Source organism: Hoplias malabaricus, chromosome 1, assembly GCF_029633855.1.
Source record: "Hoplias malabaricus isolate fHopMal1 chromosome 1, fHopMal1.hap1, whole genome shotgun sequence".
NCBI lineage: Eukaryota > Metazoa > Chordata > Actinopteri > Characiformes > Erythrinidae > Hoplias > Hoplias malabaricus.
This window is the reverse complement of record NC_089800.1, coordinates 79539745-79563352: the sequence shown is the minus strand read 5'-3', so window position 1 is coordinate 79563352 and position 23608 is coordinate 79539745. Positions and strand designations below refer to the sequence as shown.

General features: G+C 43.7%; 1 protein-coding gene across 1 annotated transcript; it reads left to right on the top strand.

Annotated features, from left to right (window-relative positions):
- Window positions 1–367: 367 nt before the first annotated feature.
- crip2 (cysteine-rich protein 2) lies at window positions 368–22951 on the top strand. Its single transcript, XM_066674585.1, has 8 exons — window positions 368–525; window positions 15461–15555; window positions 19124–19181; window positions 19983–20117; window positions 21686–21754; window positions 21838–21932; window positions 22385–22442; window positions 22649–22951. Exons 1-8 carry the CDS (start codon window positions 483–485, stop codon window positions 22714–22716), a joined length of 621 nt encoding a protein of 206 aa, XP_066530682.1. The 5' UTR covers window positions 368–482; the 3' UTR covers window positions 22717–22951.
- Window positions 22952–23608: the final 657 nt, after the last annotated feature.

The window sequence follows — 23608 nt, the reverse complement described above, 5'->3', positions numbered from 1 at the left end:
GAGAGAGAGAGAGAGAGAGAAAGAGAGAGAGAGAGAGAGAGAGAGAGAGTAGCTGGGGAAAAAATGAGGGAGAGACAGTAGCTCTGAGAGAGAGAGAGAGAGAGAGAGAGAGAGAGAAAGAGAGGAGAAAAAGGCAGAGTAGCAGGGAAAAAATAAGAAAAGTAGCAGAGAGAGAGAAAGAGAGCTAGAAGATGGGAGAGGAAAAAGTAACTGTAAGGGAGAGAGAGAGAGAGAGAGAGACTCCATTGGCATGGAATGGAATGAAACGGTTGCCCTGCTTTGCCCCGCCCATTCGGGACCGAACCAACCATAGCAGCGCATTACCTGAAAAGGGGCGTGGCCATGCAAATTCAGAGTGGGATGTTTCGGCTCGGTGAACCCCGGCGCGGGAGAGAGGTCGGTCGGTCCTGAGAGCTGAGGCTGAGCTGCACCGCTGCAAACCGGGTTCAACTCTTCACACTGTAAACACAGGGAGCGAGAGCATGGCCTCCAAGTGTCCGAAATGCGACAAGACCGTGTATTTCGGTAAGTCTTTCTTATTTAAATGAGTTTATTACTTTAATAGCTTCCTGCCGGCGCTTCTGTTATTGCGAGAAGCGCCTGTGTTGGGATTTTATATCAAAACCAAATCGAGAAAGTGCTACGTCTCCCTGGTCCTGGAGCTGGGGATGAGTCTTACAGGAGTATTAAACTCAGGAGCACACGTGGGCATCATGTGGGGCTTTATTGACCCCTTCACTACCAAAATAAAAGACCTTAATTTCACAGAAAACTCACAGGGGTTAATAATAAAAAACATGCTTTTGTTTGCTAGGGTCTCTACACTCCCACATGCCATTTTTCAGCTTCACAGACCACATAGGTGCACTACAATCACAAACTGTAGTCCAGCTTTTACTCTGCATACTTTGTCAGCCCCCTTTCACCCTGTTCTACAATGGTCTGAACCCCCACAGAGCAGGTAAACCCTTATTTGGCTGGAGGATGATTCTCAGCGCTTCAGTGACATTGACGTGGTGGTGGTGTGTTAGTGTGTGTTGTGTTGGTGCGAGTGGATCAGACACAGCAGTGTCTGCTGGAGTTTTTAAAGCCTGTGTCCACTCGTTGGTCCACCTTGCAGATGGAAAGTCAGACAGTAGCTGCACAGTGTGTGTCGGTCGTCCTCTAGTCCTTCATCAGTGACACAGGACGCTGTCGGCTTGATGTTTTTGGTCGGTGTACTGTTCTCAGTCCAGCAGTGACACTGAGGGGTATAAACTCCAGCAGCACTGCTGTGTCTGATCCACTCACACCAGCACAACACACACTAACACACCACCACCACGTCAGTGTCACTGCAGAAGCTGATTATTGAAGACCCGTAGTCAAATGTAAAGCTTTTTCACCATGAAACGTCTCTGTATACCACTCACGACTCAAGCTAGGACCATTGCTTAAAGAAATCTTAAAGGGCCTCTTATTTAAGTGTGATGTTTGCTCAGGTCTGAGTGTGAAATCCTTACAGTCTAGAGCTGCACAGGACGGCCGCTGTGCTCTGATCCTCTTTGTGGTCATCGGTTCTCTTCTAATTTACTGCTTATAAGCAGCTCTCAGCCAGATGAGGAACTATTTACTACATCTGTTTACACAGGAGCTTTCAAATTCCTCTTTGCTTCTCTTTTCTTTTCCTCCCTTCACAGCTGTCTGAGGGTCCGCGCTTTGGTCGAACTTCAGAGATTTTGCACTGTAATGGAAACAGTAGCTTGGCTATTTTCGTCCCTGTTCATTTCTGCTCTTTTGTGGCCAGAATTAAGTCCTGAGTGATATCGTGCTCTATTGTACTTCTCATTCTTTGATACGTCTCAATTACTGGGAAGAGCACGATCATTTATTATCCCCCCCTGCTCCTCAACCTTATTATCCCCTATCTTTTATTTATAAGCCACGACTCTTGTATAGTGTCTGTGTGATGATGAGAGACAGAGGAGAATGTCCTATTCTTCTTCATGTGGTGCGGAGCTCAGTCACTGAACAGTAACTCATGCCGACTCTAAAGCAATCAATGAGTGGAAGCAGGGTTATATAACCACAAGTGCAGTGGCTGGTCCTATGGGCTAGCACTGGAAATGGCTCTCAAGTCAGTTAATGAGGGTAAACATTTTGATGTGCATTGCACTTCACCTAGGACACTGAGTCTGCTGAAAGCTGGTGGGGGCCTGGACACTGGGTCTCGATGTCCCGTCAATATCTCAATTCTGCTCTCTTGGCTTTGTAAGCAACTAAGGCTGTACATAGTGATGCGTGTGAATGTGTTTTCAGTGCAGGTTCACATTAATGTAATAATAATAATAACATTTTATTTAAAAAGCACCTTTCAAGACACCCAAGGACACTGTATTATAAAAATTCAAGGAGGTATACAAAATTACGATATATATATATATATATATATATATATACAATTAAAAAAACAATCCACATTGTGAAACAAGTTTTAATTTTTCTGAAAACACAGGATAGTATGAGTCCTTCTGATTCTGCTCTGCTTCTGACATCAAGTTCTGAGACTTTAGAATCCCCCCGCCCCCTCGTCTGAATCTGTCCAATCACAGCGCTGGACCCACGTTCGTGTGAGAGCGCAAAGATGGGGTTAAATGCAGCGAAATAGACACTACGAGTACTGAGAAATAAGAGCACAGAGAAAAACAGAGAAGAAAGAACAACGAGTGAAAACGGCTGTGTGCTCAGGGTCTGGGTGAACAGCGAGCGGCTCATTATCATTTAAAGGAACAGGTGCTGAAAGCGGGCGTTCTGAACAGGGCTGTTTACACAGGGGGAGAACACTGCTGTGGGGTTTGGACTAAAGCAGGTCACGGAATCAAATCTGCTCCACTTTGGAGAAGAGGGAGACTGTGACATATTCTCCTCACACTGTGACATATTCTGATATCAGGGAGGGTCTTTGCAACAGCTGAATATTCACATAATTTTGGGTGGGTGTGGGATGATGAAACATTATTGGTTAATGTTTTGCAAGTAGATATTTTCCCCTTAAATCCAACATAACCACAATAACACTGAAAGCATTCTTCACATAGGTCACTGACACCGTCACAGCGCTGAGTGATTTCCTTGCCGTCCCATCCCTAGATGTGTTTCAATGATGTCTCTGTGAGGTTCGAGAGACAGCGGTGTCAGTAGACGAGTCTCGAGGGTCTGGCCCTGAACCTCCGGCACTGTGGACGTCATAGGGCAGCTGGGCAGGAAGAATGAAGTGGAGTGTGCTAATTTTATCGCTGGGCAGCTGTGGTCACTCATGGGTGTGTTCTGCTCCTCCTTGTCCTGGAGCTCTGTTGACGTACCACTTGGACATGACATTTCAGCTCCAGTACAGTACATCTGAGCACTTCTCACCCAGCCTCAAACTTTCACTCATACAAGCTTAACTCACAGGGAGGGACGAGGCCTGCTTGAATTACACCACCACCGCCACGGCTCTGTGACTGACTTTGTGTAATGTAAACAGGTGCAGGAATGTGGGTTGTCATTTCTGACATATTAATGTGAATATTTCATAGCGTTTTTTAAACACAGTGTTCATACTTTTCCCTTTTATTTAATGGTTTGACGCTGTGTTTGTGAACACTTGGATTATTAGGAATTTAAATGAGCCGTGGTGTTGTGAAACGGTTGGTTTGTTTTACCATAGATCTCCGCTCTGTAAAACCTACTGGCTGGAATGGCATTCCCAAATGTGGATATAGGCCTCATACTTTTTTTTTTCACCAGGATTCATCCCTTTGGTCGAGTGTGTCCTGTTTCAAACCTAAGTGGTAAGCCGATGTCTTGGGTGAAGCAGTTTCGAGGCCTACCCTCAACACTCTTTATTCTCTTTAGTCCCTTTATTGGTTCTACTCCTACAGCTGTTGTGAAAATTTGGCGGAAATCCTCTGCTTTTCAAAGGGATGACGTGTAAACTACATTCCATCTTAATTCTCCAACTTCCTTTAGCTCAAGAAAAGGACGTTATGCCCGAAGAGATAGATTGGGATGGGATTCTGTACAGTAAGCCCCACGTAGGTCATATGCAGGGTCCTGAGTTGGTTAGACGCAGGCAATAACGCTGCACATATCGATTCTACAAATCAATAACCTGGAGTAGCTCATAAGTCATTTTCCTGCATTGAATTTAAAATTGAAGCTTATATACGTTCTTTCTCATCCCTTGTTCCTGGAGTAGTATTTTAAGGCTTGGCAAACTGTAAATATAAATGTGTTTTAAAAACATGCCAACCTTTTTTACATCATTATCTAATTTTACATAATTTGACACAGACTTGGTGCTGAAAATATTGTCTTTTTTAAGTAAAATATAATAAAAACTTTAGCACTTTCGATATTAAAATAATGAATAGCTCAGCTCTTGTTGGTATTACTTCCTTCCATGCAAAGGACCTCATGGAACAGGTTTGTAAATCACTCATTCACTCACATATATAGTCACTTACTCGTGTTCAGGAGTCGCACCATAAGGGGCACTTTATGTCACATACTCGCTCACATTTATGAGCTGCCCCACAGGGGGGTGCTGTTTAGTGCTTTGCATCAAATTCACTGTGTCCTTTTTTAACATTAATTTTTATTTATTTGAAATCAGTGAAAGAGACAGAAATAACGCTGAGTGTTTGAAGAGTGCGGAAGAGTTTAGGAACGTATTTCTGTGGAGGAAGGCGCCTGTCCTGGGCAGCATGAGAAGGAAGAGGTGAAAAGAAAGAATGGTTGAGAGATGTGTGTTGGAACAGGAAAGGAAAAAAGAGCCAAAGTGCTCCATCATGTTTTTCTCCACTAACAGCATCCAGCTCCGTCTTGCATGACAATGAACCCACCAGGAGCTGACGTAAGACTTAAGTGACAAAAGAACGAGGGGGCCTATGCTCGCTGTCTTTCTCGCGGTCCGTCTCCTTCCGTCTTTGTGCCCTGAGGGGCTTCGGGGCTCTACACTTTACGTAAAGAGGGAGAGAGAGGCCCTCAGATCATTTCATGCACAATAATGAGAGAAGACGTCCATTTTCACATCTCTCCTGCTCTTTTTTCTTCCTCTCCTGAAACTATTCAGCAAAACAGAGGGGGAGTCTTTAGTTCCCTGACACCTGTTTCACTTTCACTCACTGTTATTTCAGTCTTTACAGTTATCAGGGATTCACAATTATTCGAGAAGAATTTCTGCAGTAGATTAGTTTAAGAGCATGCTACCATTTTTTTAAAATTTTTTGCTTAATTTTTGTTTTTGTCAATGGTTGTACTGCACCGAGGAAGTCCCAAATATCTTCATTAAATAGCAATATTTAAACAAATAAATAATAACAATGATCATAAATAGCAACAATGTGCAACTCCCATACTGTAGCTCGACAGCATTTGCAGTGAGTGACACAGCTACTTTTTTCGGCAAAAATTCTTCTGGGTGATCTTCTACTTCAATGTCTGGTACAACGTCTGGTTCAGAACTTCCCCTGTCCATTTTCACTGTGCGCAACAACTCCACTAATACCTGCACTCCAATCTATGCGTGTTTAGCAGCGCAGTAATGGAAAACGTCCCCTGTGAAACAGTTTACCACCGTGTTGCGTTCCGGACATGGTTAGGCTTTTTAAACCGGTGTGGCAAGTATATGAAAAATTCATATCATAACAAAAAGAAAAAACGTTTTTTGTTTTTTTTACCCAAATCACAAAACGTTTGAGGTTCTTCTAATACTTTTACAGCAGTTTCGCCCCCTGCTGTATAGCCGAGCATTTTCTGGTCATTGCTTTGCGCGCACAATAAATTTAAAAAAACAAAAATGCTGTTGGTGTAGGGCCTGATTTGATATGATTAAGAGAAATTGCTATAAACGATACAACACATTATGATGATAATCTGAAGAGAGTTAATAATCTTAACAGAGAGAATGATAAATTATCAGTATTCCCTTGTAATACCTTGACCATCTTTGGTTCAAGTCTCATCTGGGTGAAGTTTCCATGTGCTTCCTTTGTCAGCATGGGTTTCCTCCAGGGTCTCAAATTTCCTCCCACAGTTAAAAAAAAAAAAGTCCTGGTGTGTGAGTGAATGGCTGTATGTGTGTGTGAGTGAATGAGTGTGTATGTGAATGAATGGCTGTATGTGTGTGTGCCCAGATGTGGATTGGCGCTCTGTCTTGGGTGAAACCCTAGTGACTGATGCAGTCCTTCAGGTGGACGGTCGTTCCTGGTTGAGAGTACGCCATGTGTGTGTAATAAACGTTGATTGTAAAGCGTCTTTGAGTTTCTAGAAAGGTGCTATATAATTGTAACCATAAATAAAATAAGACAAATAAATAGCAAATTTCCAAATAATACATTTTTAATTGAATAAACATATGGCAGTTGTACACAGTATGCCTCTTGTTGTAATATATAAAAGTAAGGTCAGTTGTTTCCAACGTTAAGACTTAATTTTGTAGGCCACAGTTAAATATAAAATATTTATATCATGTAATGTATTTTATATTATGTATATAAAAATTAATTAATTGAAAAAAGGGCTAAGCTCACTCTTCTTCAATCGGAGCCTGTGAAAAATTTAACCAGTCCAGTGAAACATGGAGAAAACATAATCCAAAACTAATACAATACCAAGACTGATACATATTGACATATTTATTGAGCTAAAATATTCATTCATTCATTCATTATCTGTAAGTGCTTATCCAGTTCAGGGTCGCGGTGGGTCCAGAGCCTACCTGGAATCATTGGGCGCAAGGCGGGAAGACACCCTGGAGGGGGCGCCAGTCCTTCACAGGGCAACACACACACACATTTACTCACACTTATGGACACTTTTGAGTCGCCAATCCACCTACCAACGTGTGTTTTTGGACTGTGGGAGGAAAAAGGAGCACCCGGAGGAAACCCACGCGGACACAGGGAGAGCACACCACACTCCTCACAGACAGTCACCCGGAGTGGGAATCGAACCCACAACCTCCAGGCCCCTGTCTATTTATTTATTGCGTTCTCAGCCCTAAAGAAATACACATCAGATTTCCTACTGAAGCTAATCCAGTCGGATCTACTCTCAGTTATATATCTCAGATTCTATGTATCTGCATTTGTCCTTCATTCATGCATCATCTGTAAGCACTTCATCCAGGTCAGGGTCACGGTAGATCCAGAGCGTACCCTGAGTCACAGGACGCATAGCAGGAACACGCTGTGGAAAGGGTGCCAGTCCATCACACGGCATCACACACATGTCCATGGAAAATATCCAATGCTGGCATCAGTCCACAGATCTCATATTGGTGCAAGCTTTAATGATTATTAACATTAATTACTACTGATTTACAACCATCAGTGTATACATCAGAGCAACTGAAGGACTAATATTTTGTAAATATCAGTCAGCAGTTACCCACAGCAATGTCATTCAGTCAAACACACACACAAACAGGCTTTTCCTACCCACATCGTAGAGCACCCTGTTTCTTTCTGGATGGCTGCCCCAGAAGCTGTGTGAATGTGCTGTCTCGGTTACATAAGCTCATTTCTTGAGCTTGCTTCTCCTGTTCAGTGGCATTGCGTAACCTGTGTGCCCGCTTGTCCCCCTGGGTGCTGCTCTATCTGCTCTGGAACCTTCTCTTCCTGGCAGGCTCGGACCTGCACCACAGCATTAAGGGCTCGTCTCAAGCCTTGCAGCAAGGGTGAGGGCCTGTGCCGTTATGTAACGGCTGATGTGTCTGTGGGAGCAAGGCTTATAATAAACACTGCTCTAAATTGAGGTTCCTTTGGGCCATTGAAAATGCATAATTCATCTCTTCTGATGCACTCCCTGAGGAGTGTTTTTCTGGCATTTTTTTCATGCCATTAAAAAGATCCTGGATTTTTTGGGGGTCTTCATTTTTGCAGAGATTGAGAGGATGGTGCCAAAATGTGTCATTAATCAAAAGCAGTAATATCAAGCACCACTATGAGACCAAGCACAGGTCCTGGCGTTTAGACCTTCGCTGGGACGACATTTAAACAAATGAAGCTCGCTGTATTTGAATAGAATATTCATCGCCATCTAACTGCAATCCCTTATTATTATAAGAGATGTCATAGACACACACTGTTAAGGAGTTTGTATCTCATTGCATCTGTTGCGTATATAAAGCTGATTTCTTTTACTAATATTAATGTATTGTAAGCACTTCTGTATTGTCTATAAAATGCAGACTGATAAAGGATTAGGAGCCAAATCACTTCTCCTCTAAAGCGTAAATGCCATCAGTCGATGGCAGCATGGCCAAAAATACAACGCACTTCAGCAGAGGAGGAAAAAAGCCTAAGTGATGAAGCCCGAACACCCACATATCACACATTCCAGTGACGTGAGCTCAGAAGTCTGCTCGGTTTGGATCTGGAGGGAAACCTCGCCCTGACCGAGGCGACAGTGGCCCTCTGGAGCCAGGTTTGCTGCTCTGTTGCATCAGCCTGAAGTAGCTGAGCCAGGAAAGGCACATCTGCACACCAGAGACCTCCAGCCACACCCAGGGCCCCTGCACTACTGTGCTGAAAGTCAGAAGCCAATGCAAATTGAAGTCAGCACTTGCCCTCAGTCACTCAGTTGAAAATCTGTTTGGCAAAGCTTCCTTTAGTCATTTTTAGAGGGGACGATGTTAGAGTTTGCTCATGTAGCTTCCTTTTTATGAGCTCATATATGACCACTACTATAAGAGAATTAAGGCTTCAAGATAAATAATATTTTGCCTTAAAGACAATTCTGATTGATCAACTGTTTTCACAGCAAAAGACTCCCCATTCGTGTTCTTTCAGTAGCTTTGCATCTTCTAAGGTGGAATGGTGTGATTTAGTAAGAAACTGATAGAAACTTTTTCATGGTTGAAATTTTTAACTTGTCTGTAAGTTTTTATTCACTGTTCAAATTACCACAGAAGCTCATTTGTGACTCGAGCTGTTTAGTTTTGATGCACTTTGGGTGTGAATTTAGAGTAAGTTCCTCCTTAAGTAACGTAACTGTAGCATTCAAAATAAGTCAATGTTACTTACCTATAGAGCAGGAATAGAGCAATCACCTCGTCTCTTTTCATGCTTTTTAAACATTCAGACAGCTCTCCAATGTCCAAACACCTCCAGATCTAGATTCTTTACAGTGGCTGCGCAGCCAATGAAGGGAGAGGACTCCTGAGTCAGTTTGTACCAAGACACTTAATGTGTTTCCCATTTACAGAGCCAGAGCTGCGTACTGACAAGGGACATTTTTCTAGTGGGCAAACAAACTGGAGGGGAAACATTCTCTGAATTATTTTAAAAATCCACTAGATTAAAATGAACATCAGAATGAATATATCTTAGCTGATTGCTACATTTAAGTTAGGGACGAATCCTCATTTTACAGGCCACCGTTTGGGGATGGAACTGGGCTAGAAAAAAATTAGCCTTTCCACCTGCTGTATCTCTGTAGATAGGGGAGTCCCGGCGTGTGCACATTCATGCTGTGCAGAGTGAAATCCAAGCTATCTGCGAGCTCCATGTCTGTCATTGTAGAAATGATTCACAGGTGTGTTCTGTCTTGTTGGAGGCGCAGAGTTTGAGAGATTATTCAGAGCAGAGTTTGGAGCGGTCAGAGCTGATGCTTATTGTGTTTAATCAATGGAACAAAAAACATGGTCCATATGAGCATATGTCTGTAATGCATTTGCCCCTCCTTCGGCTCCCAAGCCCTCAAGTAGAGAGCATGAACAGATTATGGACGCAGCTGGCAACATGCAATACAGTAGCAGGCAGACATAATGGAGGGATATGGTTAAGAGGGTGGGGTGGGGGAGTAACAGTACGCAACTGACCAGATGGGTCCATATTATGGTTTCTGAAGTGGAAGGAAGTTCAACTAAACATGCCATGCCAGTGATGTAGCTACATGATTACTTGTATTACCCCTTCATCTTCTTTACAGTTGCTGTATCTCCACACTGGGGATGGAGATGAGTGATGCAAGGGGGTGTACAGCTGTACAAATGTTGTTGAAGCCTCCGTGCTTATTTATCACGTTTTCCTCTGTCCCTGTGGTACATGCTTGTTGTGGTGCTGACATCTTAAGCTTGATAATTACGGAAGAGCTATTGGCTCGCCAGGAAAAAGACCCCCATTAAAGTGGCCCCCTCAAAGACCCTCAGTGAATTACCAATGCCCTGTTATCTTTTCCTTTCCTCTGTCTCCTCCTCACTCCACTAAAACAATTAGGCCTGTTTGTGCTCAGTGAGTTGTCCCCCTGGCCGTGGACAAACACTCTGAGACAAAGCAATTACCACCGCCATGAAAATACTGCAACGTGTCACAGGATCTGAGCCAACACAGTGGAGAGTGATTAAACAGAGATGCTGTTTGGCCGTCTCCTCTACCGCTTGCAGCAGGCAAGACTAAGACAGGCACAGAGGCTCCTCCCATCTGGAACATCCCAGGCCTAATCCCAACTCAGGCTTGATGTGTTTACAGACAGACTTCATTATTTGATATGAAACAGATGGAAGTTTAATGCTGATTACATTAGCTCTCATATCATTCTCCAGTAGCAGGGTAGGTCTGTGATGAGTGATGTCTGAGTGTGCTGGGAATGGACAGTGCAGTGCGTCCAGAACAAGGAAAATAATTATGCATAATAGAATCTGTGGTGCCGGTGCCACACGGCTGCAGGGGCTTGGAGTCCTGGATGGGATCCTCACCTCGGGTCACTGTCTGTGAGGAGTGTAGTGTGTTGCCCCTGTGCCTTTGTTGGTTTCCTCCAGGTGCTCGGTCTTCCTTCCCCAGTCTAAACACACATGCTGGTAGGTGGAGTGGCTGTGTGATGCTGTCCACAGGTGTAAATGTGTTAGTGAGTGACTGGGTGAGTGTGTGATACCCTGTGATGGACTGGTGCCCAGTTTGTAAAAGGGGGTATTGATAAAACTATTGTAAATATCAAGTCGGAGCTTTGCAGGGCAATCTTTTATTTGTAGTGTTCAGAGACACTCTGCATTTGTTTAACACACTGCAGATGTTAATCAGACAGTCAGCAATCAATATCTCTGAACACCATTCAGAAGTTTGGACACATCGCCTCATTAGTGATTGGTGGAGTAGGGCTAGTCATTGTTTAGAACTGTGTACCAGCCCCTACCTCTGCACAACCCAAGTTATGGGTTATTAACTCTCGATGAGGCCACAGCTGTTCCAGGTGACGACCTCAATGCGAGAGTGTGCAAAGCTGTCATCAAAGCAACAGGGGGCTACTGTGAAGAGTCTAAAGTATAAAACATATTCTGGTTTGTTTAATTCCAAATGTGTTCCTTCATAGTTTGTGTCTTCCACATTCATTTACAATGTAGGAAATAATAATAAATAAAAAAAACCAAAGAAAAACCACTGAATGAGAAGATGTGTCCATACATTTGACTGGTGCTGTATATTGGCTGACACTGACCTAGACAACACAGCACTCTGAGTCCCGTTCAGACAGCCCAGTTTGGTACAAGCAAGAATTTTAAAGGGGTAAATATTTGGCTCCAAATATGGATGCCCTTCAGGGTCAGTAATGGGACAAGGATGGATTAAATATATGGCTGATGACAGACAGAAGATCAGCAGATATCAGGACACACTGGTAGCCCATCAACTGGGGTTTAGGCTTTGCACAAAGGCCATATGCGTCTTGTCTTGTCTGCTTCACTAATAAACTCCTTATACAAGTCTATACAAGCCAAAAGAATTAAAAATAAAGTCATACGACAAAAGAATTTCGACTGATTTGACTGTCCACCCCTTAAATGTAAAAGTTATTTCTCACTGTAGCTCATATTTCCTAACACAGCGGTGAGCACGGGCTGAAGATCACGGAGCACAGTGCTGAAGAGCTTACCCCTGCAGCTCAAAACAAGACGATAAGAAGCTTAACTTCAATCAGGTGTGCATATTGCACTCTAACCTCTGTATTCAAGATAAAGCCTGATAGTGTGAGGTAATGCAGCCTCTCCATGGATAGTCTTACATAGTCCTTCATGATGGCACTGTGTGTTTCTGTTTTTCATTCTATGAAACATGACTCTATAATGCACCACCACAGAGTCCTCTGCTTTCAGTCTGATTGGGACACGATTATCTGGATCCCTCAAGTGACTTGACATATTGTTTGTTAATAATTATCCTGATAATGACCCTCACAAGATGGTGACCTTCACATGAATGTGTACTTTGCACATTCTGCCGAGTCTCTGCTGACCTGCTGCTCCTGAGAAGCCTAGAAGGAGAACTGAGTAACCACCGTAGCGATCTCCAGGGAGGGTAGAAAGCCCACTTTTAATGTTATTGATTTATTTCATGCAAATAACACACTAGCACACACATGAACACAGCAGAACATTGCTTCGTTGTTGGGAGATTTGATGTTTTACATTAAAACCACATTTCTTGCACCTAGCATTGGTTGAGAAGCCTGGATGTGGAGCCGAGCTGGTTACGCTTTCATCCACATGTTAAAACAAGGCCGTACGAAAAATATTTTTAAAATGTTGTGGTTGGAATATATACATAAGGTAAAGAGCAAACAAGAAACATTGACATCGTCAAATATAACCTTCTTGGACTAAGTTTAAAGTTGATGATAGCGCCCTCTATTGACTGCCAATCAGTGACAGATTCAGTAGATAATGTACACTGAAAAACTGAAATCATATCATTGTTATTGAAACATTTTAAATTGTGATATATATCGATATTGAATTATTGTCCAGCCCTAAACTGAAATAATAATTAAAATATTAGACAGGTATGTATTAAATCAGCCTGAAATATTTGGCCCCATGTTATAGAAGGCAGTCCATTATAGGCTGATGAGGCAGTTAATGAGTGTGCATTCTGCAGACACCCAGACGACTGTCTAACAACCTCTCGCCTCTTACAATAACAGCAGCCTTTTCGCGTGTAAGTCTGTGCTTTGTCACACAGAGACTGGCACTGGCTGCTGCTGCCCACAGGAGAAAATGCACAGCCTCTCCCTTCCAGGCCCTGAGAGTTAATCTCTGCCTGCGCAGATTAGTGTCCTACTTCATTAGCAGTGACATACACTGTTAGGAGCTGCAGGACAGGTGTGGTGCCTGTTACTACTCTGTACCTTATACTACGTACTCTATGCTAGTCCTCTGCACCTTCAATAGTATGTATTAATAGGGATCTGCAAAATATGAAGAGATCATGAAAAGAGCGGTACGATGATACTCATTCATTCATTTCGTTTTCTGTATGTGCTTGCAGCTCAGGGCTGCGCTTGGTCCACTGAGTGCAAGGCAGGAACACACCAGTGTGTCACATGGCATCGTACACTCACCCAGTCAGTCACACACTCACACCTGTGGGCAATGTCACACACACTTTCAGATTTTTTTTTTTTTTTGTTACTATTGAAGGCACATGGAGGAAACCCATGCAGACAGAGAGAGAACACACCACACTCCTCACAGATAGCGATCCGAGGCGGATCCTGGAGCTGTGTGACTGCGCCACCACCTTTTACTCTATAGTGTCATAAATATAGTTGATATCCATTAATAGTGAAAGTGTAATCATGAAATTATGATAATCAGACAAATAATTTAGCTTCATATATATTTAACCGTGGTTCAATCCCCCGTAGACTGGACAAATGAGGCTCACTAAAGCCTCGCCACTGGACGTGCCCCACAAAGAGACCCAGAGGCAACCAGAGCTTTGACCTTGGAAAGGCGGAGTTGAGAGGGATTCCAATTTTTTGTACAGGGTCTGTCCCTCTCCACGTCGAATCACAATGAATAACGGGACATTGTGTTTCACTGACCATTTGATGACACAGAAAGCTCTCTACTAGGGAACCTGATCCCTGCTGCCCTGAGCTGGATCCCTGGGGAGAGAACAAGGGGGCAGTTGGACTGACAGACTGAAAACAATACTCCCTCTTCAGGCCAGGGGAGGAGGAGGGAGCTGGAGGAAACTGACCACTCTCTCTGTCTGATTGTGCCCAGGCCCGATAAGACGAGGTGTTTCCTCTGGCTGCCCCAGCACGGCTCCATTCTTCATTGTGTTAATGGAGCAGATTTATAATTGGAAGGGGTATTCTTAGGGTCGGGGGTCTGGGGAAGCTACTCAGGATGCTCGTGAAGGGAAGGAAACAGGGCAGAGGAAAAGGGAGAAGGACATAGAAAGAGATCTATGTGAACTGCTGACACTCGAGTGTGCAGCTGCTGCTGGACCAAACATCCTTTTAATGAAGCAAATATAGCAAGGGTCTTCCCAGTCTCCACTGTTACCGAAATAAACCATTTACATTATTCATTGCTTTAAAAAGCCAGTGACATGGATGTAAATTAATGCCAAAACTTAACAAATAAACAACACATAGTGTGATCCTCTGAATACTCTGAACTCAGCAACATTTACACTGCATTATAATGCACAGAGAGAGGGGGACTGCTGAATTGGTCTTATTTCACATAAGTGTGTGTCTTTGCCTGTAATATTGTAAAAGGAAGTGATGGGGAGACATTTTGTGGCGTTTTGTGTGTTTATAAAACTCAATAGAGCTGTGCACAGCCTCATTAAACTTCATGTGCATTGTCCTGTTACACTGAATAAATAAATAATTGTAATTCTTAAAATCGGCGGCACGGTGGCGCAGCAGGTAGGTGTTGCAGTCACACAGCTCCAGGGACCTGGAGGTTGTGGGTTCGATTCCTGCTCCAGGTGACTGTCTGTGAGGAGTGTGGTGTGTTCTCCTTGTGTCTGCGTGGGTTTCCTCTGGGTGACTGTCTGTGAGGAGTGTGGTGTGTTCTCCCTGTGTCTGCGTGGGTTTCCTCCGGGTGACTGTCTGTGAGGAGTGTGGTGTGTTCTCACTGTGTCTGCGTGGGTTTCCTCTGAGTGACTGTCTGTGAGGAGTGTGGTGTGTTCTCCCTGTGTCTGCGTGGGTTTCCTCCGGGTGACTGTCTGTGAGGAGTGTGGTGTGTTCTCCCTGTGTCTGCGTGGGTTTCTTCCGGGTGACTTTCTGTGAGAAGATGGTGTGTTCTCCCCGTGTCCGTGTGGGTTTCCTCCCACAGTCCAAAAACACACGTTGGTAGGTGGACTGGCGACTTAAAAGTGTCCGTAGGTGTGTGTGTGTGTCTGTGTTGCCCTGTGAAGGACTGGCGCCCCCTCCAGGGTGTATTCCCGCCTTGCACTTTACACACACTTTTACAACCATGCAATGAAATCATCCATTGTTAATAGGAAACTAAAAGGTTATTCTATGACACTGGTCCAAAGAACCTCCTTTCGGTTCCATGTCCTTTTCAGGGTGTCAGAGTGATGTCATTTTATTTTTTTCCAGTTGAGACTGTCTCTAACAAAACTCTTTCCCATTTTTGTGCCCCTTCTCTCTCAACCCTACTCTCCTTTCCTTTCCTTCTTTGTCCATCCCCCAGCGGAGAAGGTGACCTCTCTGGGTAAGGACTGGCACAAGTTCTGCCTGAAATGCGAGCGCTGCAGCAAGACCCTGACATCAGGTGGCCATGCTGAGGTGAGTGGGAATGGGAAAATAAAGATTTCTGTTGCTAATTAGTGTTTATGCATCAGGTGGTGTCACAGCCACACAGCAGCAGGGTCTCTGGGTCCCAGAGGTTGGATCCTGTGCATTCAAACAAGGGTCTTCAGAGGGGCTGCACTGTATAAGGACTAATTACACGAATAAAGGCCACTGCAAAAAGGCTGCAGTCAAACCACCTTCCACCAGCTTTGTCACACTGTACTATTGTGGTACGCTTTAGCCCAGAGACTGCTGCACCTTAATTAAGCATTAAAACGATCCCCAGAGGATAGTCTGCTCTGATTGGCTGTGGTTCTCTGGCAGCCAGGGTGTTTGAGGAGTGTGGTGTGCGATTCCTCCCACAGTCCAAACACACCTCAGTAGGTGTGCTGGCTGTGTGACATTGTCTACAGGTGTGTGTATGTGTCTGTTTGTGACTGACTGGACAGGTGTGACACAGAGAGAATACACTTCCCAGACCCAATGAGTGTATCCAGCCCAGAACCCCAAGACTCTGGAGCTGTGTGGCACTGACAGCACCCGCAGCACCTCCAAATGTACAACTCCAATTTTTATTCATGGAACCATTTTACATAAACAGCATCAATAACTAATTGGTTTCATCAACTAATCATTGCAGTTCTAGCTGTGATTGCACACCAAAAGGCTTGTGCTAGCACAGATCTGCCCCCACTTTTTCTGTAGGCTACCGGCGAGAGCTACATATTGACTTTCTGACACTTTGTGTTTGCATCAGGGGTTCAGTTGCTGTTCCATTTGAAGAAGCTAACACTGGTCTTCGGTGCCTCAGGCGAATAGTGTGTGGTTGTGTGTGGGGGGTGCTGGGCAGCGTGGTGCTGGACTCTTTAGTTTCATTTTGCAGACACAAATGCATTCAAACAAGGGTCTTCAGAGGGGCTGCACTGTATAAGGACTAATTAGACCAATAAAGGCTGCAGTCAAACTACCTTCCACCAGCTTTGTCTCGCTGTACTACTGTGGTGCGCTTTAAAGTCTCTTATTTCCTTCCCTTAGTCCAGAGACTGCTGCACTTTAATTAAGCATTTAAACGATCCCCAGAGGATAGTCTGCTCTGATTGGCTGTGGTTCTCTGGCAGCCAGGGCCTTGCTGTTTTCATGTCATTGCGCTAATGAAATTCCCCTTGCTCCTCATGACCCAAAATCTTATGACATCGCTGTCTTCGGTGTCTATACTGCGGAGAGTTAAAGGAACACTAGGTATGCTTTGGTATTTTTGCACCTGGGCTCACCCGACAGTTGTACAGTTTCACAACTATCCTGATCCCAAAGTTACATAGTGCAGCTTCTGCAGTGCCGAAACAAATTTAAAATATGTATAATACGTCCAAATCCTTAATACTAGCTGGTCTCCATTTCTTTGCACAACATCTCAATTTCCCCATGTCATCGAATTCAGCCTGAATTTAATGATGCCAGACAATGATTGCATCTTTCTGTAATTAATGTCTCATAGTTTAAGATCCTAAACAATCTCAGTGGAGCTGGAAGGATGGTGCACTGCAAAAACAGAGAAAGAGAGAGAGAAGACTGTAGATCACTGCTAGCAACAGGAAGATGTGATCTTTCATAGCTGCAAAGGGAGAAATAAGTCCCGTTTTTAATCACCTACAGAGGCTCTCGGCATAATAATTACTGCCCTGCCAATCCCAAAATGTCCTCTCCTGTGTTAACCACACTCCCAGGACCTGAGCTAGTGCAGGAAGCCTCTGATCTTTACATTTACCTCAAGAAAGAGGGCCTCCCGACTCCCTGATTGGAAGCTGGTGTACATTTGTAATCTCTGGACAGGGATTTACATGTCCTCTGGACAAACCGGGATGTAGGTCATGGTTGCTGGGGTGAGGGCCTGGCTTCTGTAAGGCTGTACCCCACTCTTGTGTATATAAGGGCAGGATTAAGAGCCTTGAGGGATGGACATGTTTTTCTTCCACAGAAAAACCCATTAATGTTAGCGATGCCCTTTTCTGAAATAGTAAGGTCAGGGCACTCTGGTCTGGAGTGGCTGAAACCCAGCATCCCTCCCTGGGGACATGCCCTGTGAGAGATGCTCATGGATGTTGGCAGATGGTCTCCTAGAAATGATTTGGTAGTGCTCTGCTTCAGCATCCAAATATTCATCCATTGCTAATTGGGTGGGTGTCTAAGTGGACGATATAGTTTAAATATCAGGTTTTAGGAGCTGAAGATTCTGAGAAGTGAGTGGGCTGGGGAAGCTACGTCATATCCCTGGTTTCTGCAGGGAACCCAGTCTGGCTGTGAAATGGGAGCTGATGATGTGGGTTTAGTTACTGCCGTGGATCCCTACCTACAGTGGGAGTCTGAAATATTCACCGCACCACCACACAGCTTGACCGACATGATATGTGTCTCCAGTACCGATACCAATTAAAGTCTGAGTGAAGATGTGGGGATCAGCGGGACGCCAACACTGAAATCAGTTACTAAAATGACCACAATCCTCTTTATCCATGAACCCCTAGATCTGCACCTATTTATTTAACTGGAATCTACTTATCACAAGCTATAAATACCAACAAAAATACCAAATCTTACCTAGTGTTACATTAAGTGTACTGCAGGGGGAAAGTCTTTTCATATAGTGCCCCCAAACTCTGGAATTAATTTCCAGTCTACGTTCAGGACTCAAACAGTCTTTAAAGCATCGTTAGATAGGTTAGATTTGGTGGTTTAGCTCATGGACTGCCCCTACTGTTGCAGAGTGTAATTCCCTGCTACAGCACTGTCCTGAAATCAAAGTGGACTTTTTTTGTTTATAGAGATGTTTTCTAGTGCTTTCCACTCGTGACTTTAAATCAATGAATTAACAGTCATTTGATTTTGCTCGTGATAAAATGAGAGTCCTTTATTAATGTCGACATTACAGCTATTATACTGTGCTGTAGAGATAAGCTTCTGCTGCTCACTTCCTTTTTTAGTCATCCTGATCATATAAGAGCTGGCACTTGTGAAGTGTTGTGATGGTGTTTGGCTTCAGGGCTTTCGGGCCATTACCCGTCCCGCTCCATCCCCCCGTCCCCCCAGCCTTGCCCTGCTGGCACAGGGCCTCTGCTACTGAACCTGACTGTGGCTTTGGACACAACTCCCTGTTCCCATGACAACCCCCACCCCAGTCTGCAAATGTGTGACAGAGCTATTCCATTGTGGTCCGGCAGAAGGGGACAAAAGTGAGTGCTATCCATATTCCACTCATATTCACCCTCACATCTGCTCGCAGACAGTTTATGAATCAACAGAGACCGTGTCCTAGTAACTGCTCTCAGCGTTATCTGGAAAAGGGAGCTGGTGCCAAGGGATAACAAGCCTTCCTTTGGCTTTTACACTCAAGTGGATTAGTTGGGGAACGACTGTGTACAAGCAACAGCTTAAAATGGAAAGCGAGCATCCAGCCAAATTAAAATCGCCGCAGATGAGGCTGAGCGGACTCCGTCTTCCTCCAAAAGTCTGGGGGTTGAGATTATAAAAAGTGCTTTCCTCACATTGTTATCCATCTTTTTCACAGCATGACGGGAAGCCCTACTGTCACAAGCCGTGCTATGCTGCCCTCTACGGGCCAAAAGGTGAGAGAACATTTCCTGATTATGAGGGACAGTTCCTACTGCCCTGATGTCCCACATTGTTGATCATATTTGCCAAAACGATTGTACACGGATTTCTCATCCCAGCACAGCACTTCAAACACCTTCTGTATTTTAGATACTGAGTGCTGGGACCAGTCAGAAGAGAGTAGGAGCCAGTGTATTATCATTCTGTATCAGAAGTCATTATAAACATGACATAGTGGTTATTCTTTATAAGTAATAAACCTGACATAGTAGTTGTTCTTATTAAATAATATCCATGAAATAATGTTGAGGCCACAAGAAATTTATATATATATTGGCCACAATTCATTTATTGCATGAAGCCATTCATTGTAACGACAAGATAATATTTTGAGGGCACAAAATAATGAATTTTGTCCTTAGAATCCACATTGTGTGCACAGAATAATACACTGTGGTCAAGAAGTAATAAAATATATTGAGGCCACAAGACAATATAGTATTCTGTGGGCTTAATATATTATTTTTGTAGCCTCAGAATTTTATCTCGTCCCAATATATTATTTCTACGCCACACCGCCACCAAAAACGGAGGTTAAGAAGAATATGAAGAAGGGATGTAATTTCAACTGATTCACATCAGTTCATGCCTCTCATTTCCAGTCACAAGATTGTTCTAATGCCCTTTCCGTATGAAGGAGTGCCCCCTGCTGGATAATATGACCTTATGAAGCCTTGTGTAAATAACGGATACTCGTTCTGTTTTTTCATTTTGTGTGTTTGTCTAATAACTGGGATATTTCGCTTCTTCTGCAGGTGTTAATATTGGGGGAGCAGGCTCCTACGTGTATGAGACACCCGCCAGTAACAGCGTGGCTCCGGCCACTGTGGACGCTGCTCCCAGGCCTGAAGAAAAGAGAGCTCCAGCCCAAAGCAGACCTCCTTCCAAAGGTACCTTTTTCCATCCAAAGCTGCACTTGAATCTGCGCTGGTTTTAGAACTACAGTGTGTGCCGAAGTTGTTCTCAATCAACCCAAAAGACTCATAAATATCAAAGCTTAATATTTTTGGAAGTTGGAGTGGGGTTTTTTTTTTTCGATTTGGCTATCTTAGGAGGATATCTGATTGTGCAGGTAACTATTACTGTGCAGAATTATTAGGCAAATTAATAAAAACCAAATTTATACCCATCTCACTTGTTTATTTTCACCAGGTAAACCAATAAAACACAAAATTTAGAAATAAACATTTCTGACATTCAAAAACAAAACCAAAAACAAATCAATGACCAATACCTTTCTTTACGATGGCCTTCCATCCATAGATTCTGTCAATTGCTTGATCCACCACAAGCCTCCCACTGTTCAGAGAGGTGTACCGTTTTCCCTCCCTGTAGATCTCACATTTTATGAGGCACCACAGGTTCTCTATGGGTTTCAGATCAGGTGAACAAGGGGACCATGTCATTATTTGTTTTTCTTTTAGACCTTTACTGGCCAGCCACGCTGTGGAGTATTTGGATGCATGTGATGGAGCATTGTCCTGCATTAAAAATCGTGTTTTTCTTGAACGATATCAACTTCTTCCTGTACCACTGCTTGAAGAAGGAGTCTTCCAGAAACTGGCAGTAGGTCTGGGAGTTGAGCTTCACTCCATCCTCAACCTGAAAAGGTCCCACAAGTCCATCTTTTATGATACCAGCACCCCACCTCCACCTTGCTGGGTCGGAGTGGAGCTCTCTGCCCTTTACTGATCCAGCCTCTCGCCCATTAAGAGTCACTCTCATTTCATCAGTCCACAATACCTTAGAAAAATCAGTCTTAAGATATTTCTTGGCCCAGTCTTGACGTTTTATCTTATGTTTCTTGTTCAAAGGTGGTCGTTTTTCAGCCTTCCTTACCTTGGCCATGGCCCTGAGTATCGCACACCTTGTGCTTTAACAGGGAGCTGTAACAGGGAGAACAGAGCCTCTGTTGTTGCTACTCTGGGCTCAGCACTACAGAAACTGCACTATGTAACTTTAGGAAGCGGGTAGGTAGTTGGCCTGGACAGCAGAGCAGTGTAAGGGAGTCATGCTGAAGTAGTTTACTTAAAAGACTCATTGAAACTAAAATGAAACAATAAATATTACATTAAATGCACAGTCTGGATTATTATGGGTCATTTAATAAGATGTGAGGCTAAGGTAGAGCAAAACAAGTGAAGTGATGTAAACCATAATCCCTTAGGCGCCATTGTAAAATAGGAGAAAATTGGCACTTGTCAAGGGGAAAATTCAGCTAATGAATCTGCGCCTGAGGCTTGAGCTGAACCCAGAAACCCCAAGCTGGTATATTTTTCAGTGAGAGGTCAGAAGCCTTAAAGCAGCTCACTCTAGGGACCCTGAGGCCAGCCAGTGCAACGTTTCCCACACTACAGGCCAGGGGGCACACATCCTCCATGCCGCTATCCCAGCTACTACATCAAACAAGAAAGGGGGCAAGTGTCTTGACTCTCTTAATGTGCTTTTCTCATTTCAGCTGGAAACGTCACCACCTTTTCTGGAGAGGCCAACATGTGCCCCAGATGTAACAAGAGGGTGTATTTCGGTAGGTTCCTGCTTGAACTTGGAAACATACGACAAAGAATGCAGTAGCAGAAATCTTAGTAACGCTTCCCTTCCCTGTGGCAGCGGAGAAGGTGACGTCTCTGGGGAAGGACTGGCATCGGCCCTGTCTGCGCTGTGAGAGGTGCGGCAAGACCCTGGCAGCAGGAAGTCATGCAGAGGTAAAAGAGACAGTGCAAAGACATTCTCAGCCCTTTCCTCATCAATGGAGTGATTACCAGTAAACAGAAGGAGACTGAGGTTAAAATTGGTGTGACAACAACGTTTAAAAATATTTAGACACCATTTTAACTAGTGCCTGAAGGTGCGACTAGTTTACACAGCTTATATGATCTATAAAAAAAAGCATTGCCAGAAGAATCAGATGCTGTACAGCAGCTGCAAATGAGCCTCAGGTCACTCTGCCCAATGCCAGAACAAAACTCCCTGTGATATTGGGCTGTGAAGCAGTGGAACTGCATTTTCTGGAGTAATAGATATTGCAGGTATTATATTTAATATATTTAGCAGTAAATGTACCAAAATAATGCAACTCATTGGAGTGAATGCATTGTAAACATGCATTTTGATGATCATTTGTGCTAATTCATTGTTGCTGTTGTTGTGTATTCAGCATGACGGCCAGCCCTACTGCCACAAACCATGCTACGCTGTTCTCTTTGGGCCAAAAGGTACAATACATATTTAACCTCTAAGAGGCGCTGTTGTTCAATTCAACTCAACTTTCAGCTTTGTCATATAATGATAAATTCTATCAGATTTAACCTGAATAAGAAGCAGATATTTACATTAACGTGGAAAAGTAATGAATAAAAAACACATACAGCTAAATTCTTCATTGTGTTGCGTGTCAGTAATGCAGTCGTTCTGCTTTCAGGAGTGAACACAGGTGGCGTTGGCAGCTACATCTACGATAAAGAACCCAACACGGAGGCCCAGCCATGAACCTGCATCATCACGAGATCCCTCCTCCACTGCAAACACAGCCATTTCACATCAGCTTACACACTCTTATACACACCCCATACTCCCCATGCCTCCCGAAGCCAGTGCCAACATGGACTTATCTTCAAAAGGAGTGATACCACATACCAAAACTCTCCTGTACTCCTTCTTATGCCTTTTTTTACTATGTGTGATCACCTTGTAGTGAATAAAGAGAAGCAGCCTTTTTCTAACAGACCAGGGTCTGTGATACAGGTATCTATACAGACGCAGTTATTCTGAGCACCAGCCACATGCTCTGTTTGTTGTTTTGTTATAAGTTTATATATGTCTTTTTACCTTTTAGTAAAGTTGAAGCAATAACTGGTCAACCTGTTTCCTAACCTCAGATGTTTGGTGTCTGAAGCATTTTCAGGTGAGGTCTATGAAGCTAATTGGAAACAGCTTCTGTTACTAATTGGCATTATCTTCCCAGAGTTCTGACACCATCAAGTTGGACTTTGAAAAAAAATTGAGAACTTGGACAGCATCTACTTTCCATTTTTTCTGTGGTTTTTGCTGATTATTTTGGAGTGCAGGGATGTGTCCTCAAACTGTTGCCTTAAAGGAACTCTAGATAGTATTTACCTTAAAATTTATGATTCAGAATTCATTAATACTTCACCGAGCTGTAGCCGAGCCATCAGCACTGCAGAAACTACACCTTGATTGCTCCACCCTTGATTTCAAGACAATGCTGTAAATGTGAATTACATTTTGCAACTGTAGGGGGAGCCCAAGAGCAAAAAAACCCAAATGTTCCTAAAAGATGGATAGATCAAACCTTAATCAGAACCATCATTAACCACACAGCGCAGTAAAATGAACAGTCCGAAGGAAAGGGATGGTTACA